A 7,735-nucleotide genomic window follows, 5' to 3' on the forward strand; every position below is an offset into this window, starting at 1 on the left:
TGGTGCTTGTCGTGCTAACTATGAGTAAACATACCCGGCCGGGCTTTGTGGCGAAGGGAGGGAGTTATCGGAAAGGGGTAGTGGGAAGGTGATCTAACAATAAAGTTGTCTTGTTTGCCGGCAGGTGATGTCTGCCCCCAGCCCCGTGATTAATGCTTCCCAAAGCACTCCACTTTACAATCTCTTGTAATTATTTATTAAACGAAATCTATTTATTATTATTTTAGCAAACAGCGGTACCAGGTGGGGCTTTCTTTTCCTCTTCAGCTTTTGTTTGAAGGACGTTTGAAGTGGGCAGTCTGAGGCTTGGAAACTCGCTCGCCAGATTTTTTTGTCATCCAATTGCACAGGCACACACGCACACAAAAACCCACCCAACAACAACAACAAAAAAAACCCCACCGGGCCCTTCCTATTCATCCTCCCCTGCCCTCCGAGCCGCCCCTCGAGAAGGGGCACCCGAGCCGCCCCCCTCCCCCCCGGCCCCGCTCCCCCGCCCGCCCAGCTCCTCCGCCGCCGCGCCCCTGGAGAGGCACCGCGCGCCGCCCCGCACCGCCCCGCCCCGCACCGGCCGCCGCCCCGCGGGGCCGGGGACCGGGCCGGGACCGGGGAGCCGGCCTCCGCTCCGCCGCGGCCCCGGGCGGGCCGGTCCGGCCGCTCCCGGCGCCGGTACCCCCGGCTGGCATCCTCCGCGCCGCTTTGGCGAAGGAGCGGGGGGCCCCCGCCCCAACGAGGCTGCGCCCTCCCGGCGGCCCTGCTCGCACCCCCGGGGGCCCCGGGCCGTGCAGGGGGGGGCCCGGCCCCGCCGCCCCCGGGTCCCCGCCCTCCCCCGGGGAAAGGTGCCCCGACCCCGGGCCGGTCCCGGCCGCCCGCCGCAGCCAGTGCGCAAAAATCCCCGGCACGTTTTGCGCACCGAGCCCCGGCGGTGGTGCGGCCCTCTCGCAGCCCAGCGCCGGGCTGGTGGGGCGGGGGGGGCCGGGGGCTGCGCGGGGGCGGCCTTCCCCCCGGGATCCCAGCCCCCTTTTCCCCGGTGGGAGCGAAGACACGGCGCGGGGGTACAGGAGAAAGGCGTGTGTACCAGCCCCCCCAAATCCCGCAGCTCCCGCAGCTCCGGTGGTCGGCGGCTCGGCGCGGGGGTCCCGCGGGGGGCCGGGCCGGAGGGGAGGGGGGCGGGGGGGTCCCGCCGCGGCGTGGGAGCCGGCGGGGTCTCGCGTGGCGGGCGGGGCCGGCCCGGCACGCTCCCGCTGGGTTGATAAGATAAAAGCGTGCCAAGGGGTGGGTGCAGGCGGGGGGACGCACACGCCGCCCGGCCGGGAAATCCCCATTGTCTGCCGGCCCTATATATATAGGGGCTTCGCGGCAGTCGTGTGCCGGCCGCGCAACCTTTCCCGCCCGCACTCGAGGGAAAGAGGAGAGGCGGGGAGGGAGAGCCGGGGGCCGCGGAGCGAGAGCCGCCCTCCTGTCCCGCATCCTCGGCCGGGCGCTGCGGGTACAGCCGCGGGGGAGAGGGCTCTCCCCGGGGCCGGCCGCCGCGGGCTCGGCTTCGCAGGATGGCCCCGCAGAGCGACCGCTCGCCGGGCTCCGGGCAGCCCTACTTCGGCGGCGCCGAGGACGCCCCCTCCGCGGCCGGCGGCGGCTCCGCGGGCAGCCGGGCCCCCTCGCCGTCCCGCACCGCCGCGGCCCCGCGGGAGGCGGCGGCTCGCAGGAAGGGGAAGGCGCGGAGGGGCCGCGGCAAGGCGCGGAGCGAGGGGCTGCTCAGCAAGCAGAAGAGGAGCCGGCGCATGAAGGCCAACGACCGGGAGAGGAACCGCATGCACCACCTCAACTCCGCCCTGGACGCGCTCCGCAGCGTCCTGCCCACCTTCCCCGACGACGCCAAGCTCACCAAGATCGAGACGCTCCGCTTCGCCCACAACTACATCTGGGCTCTCACCCAGAGCCTGCGCCTGGCCGAGCAGGGCCTGCCTGAGCCCTCCCCGCCGCCCCCCGCCGCCGCCCCCTCCTCCGGGCCCTGGGACTCGCCCTGCCCCGCCGCCCCGCAGCCCGCCGCCCTGCCCCGCCGCCCCGCAGCCTTCCCCGTCTTCCTCTGAGCCCGCCGACCGGCTGCTTTCCCCACGCTTCTGGCCTTCAAGGGGCGGCGGGGAGGGGGGGGTCGCCGGGCTGAGCGCCGGGGGCGGCGGGCGCCCCGCTCCCCCCCCCACCGCCAGCCCCGTCCGTCCCGCTTGGCTGAAGCGCAGCGGGAGCGGGCGGGCAAAAACAAATCACGATTTTGTACTCGGAATCGGTAAATTATATTAATTTCTCGCTATCGGTATTTATTAATTATATTTCGTAACAAATATATATTTTGTATATAAGAGTATTTTTGGCTGCGGTGGTCTGGCTGTTTGTACCTGGAAGGGGAGCCGTGGCTGTATCTCGGGTTGAGTTTTCTTTTGAAGAGGAGGAGAATAAAGTGTGTCGCGGTCAGACCTGTGCAAACGCCGTGGTTTTTCCCACCGAGGGCTCCCCGGGGGTTTCAACACCGCGCTCAGCCCGTGCCGGGGAAGGCTGCGGGGGCCCCGGGACCCTGTGCCCGGTGAGGGGGGTGAAGCGGCGATGGAGAGCGGCGCGGCGGTGTCCTGCGCACGCCGGCTTGGGTCCGTCGGAGCCCACGCGCGAGTTTAAAACCGGCTTCTGCTTGCAGGAGCCCTTTCCCCGCAGGGCTGTGGCCGGTCGGTGTGATGCCGGGTCCCTCCGGGCAGCCGTTCCGCTCTCCGCAAGGTGCGCCCGGCCGCAGCCCTCCCCGCGCAGGTGGATTTTCAGCGCCTGGCTCGGCTCTGGGGCTGTTTCAGGGACGTCCCCGGGGCAGCGCTGCCCCAGGCCGACCCCTTCCTCCCCGGGGGAGGTTTTAGGCCGGGCGGGCGCGGGGCTCGGGGGGCAGCGGCCGCGGCGGGAGGACGCGAGTCAGGCCGGTTAAGACCGCGGGAGGTGGGAAAAGCAACACCTCCCACGCCACAGCAAGCAGAGGAGAGAAGAGAAGCCGCATGAATCCCGCTGGCCCTTTTCTCCCAGGGACTCTCAATTTGTAGCTTGGTAGATTTACGGCTGGGCCGCCTCCTTCCTCCGCGCTGCCCCAGCGGGGCGGCAGTCGCTAGACAAAGCGGCCCGTGAGGCCAAAAGCCCATTGTGATGCTAATTGTTCTCAACTGAGCCCATTTGCCCGCGGCAAAGAGGCGCTATTGAAGCAATTTGTAGAACAAAAGAAATTTGGTTACTGGAAACAAAGACGCACGCACAGCCTCCCCCCCCTCCAACCTTCCCCGCACCGCAACAAAAGAGGCGAGAGTGAAATCTGACCGGGCACCGGAGCGCTGTCCCCGGGAGCCGTGGGTCGGTCTGGGGGGGTGGGGGAGACCCGCCGCGTTGGGGGCCGGGGGGTGGTGGGTGGGTGCGGGAGCGGGGCGCGGGGCATGGAGCCCGCCCGGCGCCCCGTCCCGCAGCGGCGGCGCGGGATCTGGCCATGGTGCTGAAGCGGCCGCCGCGCCCGAGTCGCGCACGGTGCGTGGGCGGGGGGTGTCGGGGAATCCGGCCCTGGGATTCGGGTGGGCTGCGGGAAACGCGGCCCAGTCCCGCGGCGGAGGGAGGGGCCGGCTTGGCCCCGGTGCTGAGCGGACGCTTTGCAGCTCGGGAAATGCATGGGGCTTCGTGGAGTTTGGAGAAGCAGCGATCTGTTCCCGAGCACTCGATCCAGCCTCGGGCAACGAGCAGCGAGAAGCCGCAGGTGCCCCACGCACACGGGAGAAAGGAGTGGGGGCACCGTGCTGCCAGTGCTGACAAGCAAGGCGAGCAGGACTCACTTTCTGCTTGAGCTTTTTTGGGGATCTGCTCTTTCTGCTGCCTCTTGGGACCCGTTCGCCCATGCAGAGCCCCACTACTTTGCCTGTTCATTGCTTTGAGAAGCAACACCCACATTGCCAGAGAAACACAGGCCATGGGGCAAGGTTGAGGACTAGGAAAAGGCAGTGTGTGCCTATCTCTGTGTGTACTGCTATGGTCCTGAACGTGATCTATCTGCATCGTAGATCAGATAGGCAGAATGAAAGACTTAGTATCCCTCACCCTTCCCCCCTTTCTGGTTGAATTGTGTATTGTTTTCATACTCTAACAGACTGCAAAGTGCTCCAAGGCCTCCATGTGTGGCCACAGGCGAAACACTGCCATTATTTAGGTGATAAAATCATTTAATGTTTTTCCTGCCACTCCAGCTCCACTCTGCTATCTCCCTTTGGGAGATACTACCTTGCCCTAGCTACCTGCATGTGCTGCGGGACTGAGGAGGAGAACAACACAGTCACTTAGTCTGCAAAGCAGCGTTTTTGCAAAAAATTGCAAAAGGGAGCTCAGGGTCTACACGGGCAAGGAGAGGGTCAAGAAGAGTCGAAGAGCCCTGTGAAGAACAGGCATTACAAAAGTCCTAAAAGATGTCGATACAGCTGTGTTTTCAGGAAGTGGTCGCTTTAGTGGGTTTTACTGCATTGCAGATTCTTTTCTCTGGAGGCTTAGGATGCTTCTGGTCTTCCAGCAGTGGGGCGATATGTTGGGGGGGGTGGGGTGGATTTACTACCTCTGGAGAACTAGTGACTTCTTTAGAGGCCTGAATGCATTTTTTTTTCTTTGCCTCCACATTATTAGGTTAATCATTGCTTGAACTGGTTGCTATGGTTTTGGCAAACCCATGGAAACTTGATAATGAACACTGAAAGACTCCTTTTCCATTTATCTTCCCTCTATGTTTAGTGCATGATGGTCTCATTTCTCTTGACGGGGCTGTCCCAGTGCCAGCGCCTGGCCTTTATATACCATGGCTGCTGTAATGGACTCTGGACTTTTTGATGTGGAAGAAACAGGTGGCAGCTGGGACTGTGGCCGTTTCAGAGATGCAGGCTTGTGGCCTCGCATACTTGCAGGAGACTGGTAGAAAACAAACTTAGCCCAGGCGCTGCTGGGTTTAGTTGCTGAAATCCGACGCAAGGCGGACTCAACTTTTATTTTTGCAGCCACAGGAGACCTGCCTCACTACAAGCTGATGTTTTCATGTCCTCAACACTCAGTTTTAGGTGTCTTTCTGTTTAGACAAGAAGATTTCTGAATAGGTCATATTACACTCTGTTACAGAAATAAGGAGGCTTTAAATCTGTCTCCTCCTGAATCTTGGCAGCGGCATTCTACTGCTGAACTCTGGCTGTGGGGACATTCAGCAAACTCTGGCCATGCCTCCAAAGCAGAGTCTCCTGCAGCTGCCTCACCACTGCTCAAGGTTAAAGTCAGGGACTAAGAATCACAAACAGTTAAAAACAGAACCTGTAAGTTATTTGCACAGCTTTGAGAGGTCAGGCTCATCGCCAGGGCCACGGAAGGGGAAACACTGGGGTCCTTTCCTCAGCGACAGACTCATCCCCCTCCTCCTTGCTCCTGGCCAGCTCCCTCGTGTCTGAAGGCTGGCGAGAAAATGAAGGTGATTCCCATAATCCCAGGGCAATTCCTTTGACCTCGGGCCTCCACTCTGCACTCTAAATACGGCTTTAAGTGAGTCGCCTCCTGCCCTCTCACATTGTCTGCATCTGACATTGCAGTCGGGTTTCCCGGCAGAGGAGGCAGCCGGGGCTGTGAACCGCTTCCTGTCCCCTCCACGCAGCTGGGAATCAGCAGGGGCTCCTGCAAGGAGAGCAGACCCCCTCTCCTCTTCCAACACGCCTCGGGGCGCCTGGGTGTCGCCCAGAGCTGCTCTGCCCCGGGCTGTGGCAGGATGCTCGGCTGCGGCTGCACGCCTGTCCTCCCGCACAGCCTGCACGTTTCAGTGTAGCTGCGCTCGCCGGCAGAGAAAAGGCAAAGAATCGGGATTCTTTCACATGGTCAGCCCTCGAAAGTCTGCCTTTTCCCCCCCTCCTCCCGGCTATAATGACAATCCAAAGAGTTCCTGATAGGGTTTTAAAAGATGCTTATTCATTCACCGTCCACCAAGCATGAAAATCCAGCTCATTTGTTCATTTGTTGCCATTCTTTGCCCAAACGACCCCACAGGGGCTGAAGCCTGTTGCCGAAAACTTGTCACTCACACTTTTAACTTCTTTTTGTTGTACTTCTCTTTATTTCATTCTTCTGGGTCCCCACCTCCGCCACCACCCCACCGTCTCCTCCGGTCACAAAGGCAAGTCTGGGAAGCTCTTTAAAGCTGCAGTGCCCCCTTTTAAAAATCCATACAAAAAAAGCAATAGCTGAAAGGAGGTCCCAAGTTTGTGTGAGGAAGGGGGAAACTCCATCCCGTCTGCGCAGCCCAGACAGGGAGGGCGGGAGGGGGGAAGGTGCTGGGTTCCACTGCCCCTGAGCTGCCTTCGAGCCCTGCCTGGGGTTCATGTGGCACCCTGACCAAAACAGCTGGGCCTCTCTGCTCAGTGTTCACTTGGCTTGGGTCATCCTGTCTTCCTGGCTGTTCTCTGGCCAGGGATGCCCCTGGAAAATCCGCACCATGACAGGCAGGAGATGTGAGTTTTTCCACCAGGTGCTTGCTGGCCCCTCCAGAGCTTCGTGTGCCTTCATAGCGGTGTCTGCTGGGGCATGGGTGAGAGCAGGGTGGTGGGGATGAGGCATCTGGAACTAACTCAGCCCCCCCCATCCCCCCACCATTGCTGGAGCTTCTGCCCTGGTCAAAGCGTGGAGCTTCTCTCCCTGAGGGACATGCGCAGGTTTCGTGCTAAGTACTGCCAGTTGTGCAGTTGCAGCCATGAAGAATTGTTACTTTTCGCTTTTGTTTCAGCTGGAGCCATGTTCCTGGGGCCTCAGATACCATCTTTTGCCTGGACTTTGGTGCAGCAGGAGCGGGCCCCAGTGTGAGGAATCACATCTTTACCCTGAAGGATGTGGGTGGAGCATGTGCTCTTCGCTCAGGCTCAGCTCATGATTTCAGATAGCAATTGCAGGGAAATGATCTCCCCCTCCTTTCCCAACCTGTGTATGCAAGTGGAGCCGGTTTCCTCTCTTCCTCAGGGCACCACATCCCCAAGCCTTCAGTACCCAGATTGCAGTTGAAGACGCTGCCACCAATATACCCAGATATAAAGACACCTGCCTGCCCTCGCTATCCTCCCCAGGGCAGGGCAGTGGCAGGAACTAAAGGGAAAAATAAAACCCCTCTCCCTGTCACGTCCCAGGTACCAATCCATCATCCCCAGACCCGGGCACCAGTAGCCCCAGTCCTCCCGCTACCTCCATGGGCATGTTGTTCCAGCCACCGAGACCTTGCGCCTGCGGGACAGGGGGAAGATTAATGGGGCAGGTGCCGGTGCCCGGAGCTGGCCCTTGCCCTGATAAGGTGGGAGCTGAGATAGCGCTGGGTCAATACTCAGCGGTGGCCACCTGGAGCTGCAGCTGGAGCCACCTGAGGGGCTCCAGGGAGAAGAGGACCCTAGGGGTCCTTCCCCCTGCACGGCCAAGCTGTGTCCCATGGGAGACGCAGGTGCCGTACCCCAGCACAGCCCCCTGCACGGTGCCGGCAGGGACCTCCAGCTCCCCACCATCTGCTCCCCCTGCCCGCTCCCGCCCATCAGCTTTCATCGCGCAGCCTGGCTTCGGGGCAAAGCCAAGGTTTCAGCCTCCCCCGCCGTTAATAATTCCCAGAGGAGTGCAGTGTTGCCATTTATCACCCTTCCTTTAAAACCCAGCTGTTATTTATGCGTGTACCCCACCCCTCCCCTTG

At 61.6% G+C, this 7,735-nt stretch overlaps 1 protein-coding gene across 1 annotated transcript; it reads left to right on the forward strand.

Annotated features, from left to right (window-relative positions):
* The first annotated feature begins 1,550 nt into the window (after positions 1-1,550).
* Positions 1,551-2,090, forward strand: NEUROG3 (neurogenin 3). Its single transcript, XM_075424526.1, has one exon. The coding sequence runs from the start codon at positions 1,551-1,553 to the stop codon at positions 2,088-2,090; it is 540 nt and encodes a 179-aa protein (XP_075280641.1).
* The last annotated feature ends 5,645 nt before the right edge of the window (positions 2,091-7,735 follow it).

The sequence above is a fragment of the Opisthocomus hoazin genome, chromosome 6 (assembly GCF_030867145.1).
Source record: "Opisthocomus hoazin isolate bOpiHoa1 chromosome 6, bOpiHoa1.hap1, whole genome shotgun sequence".
NCBI lineage: Eukaryota > Metazoa > Chordata > Aves > Opisthocomiformes > Opisthocomidae > Opisthocomus > Opisthocomus hoazin.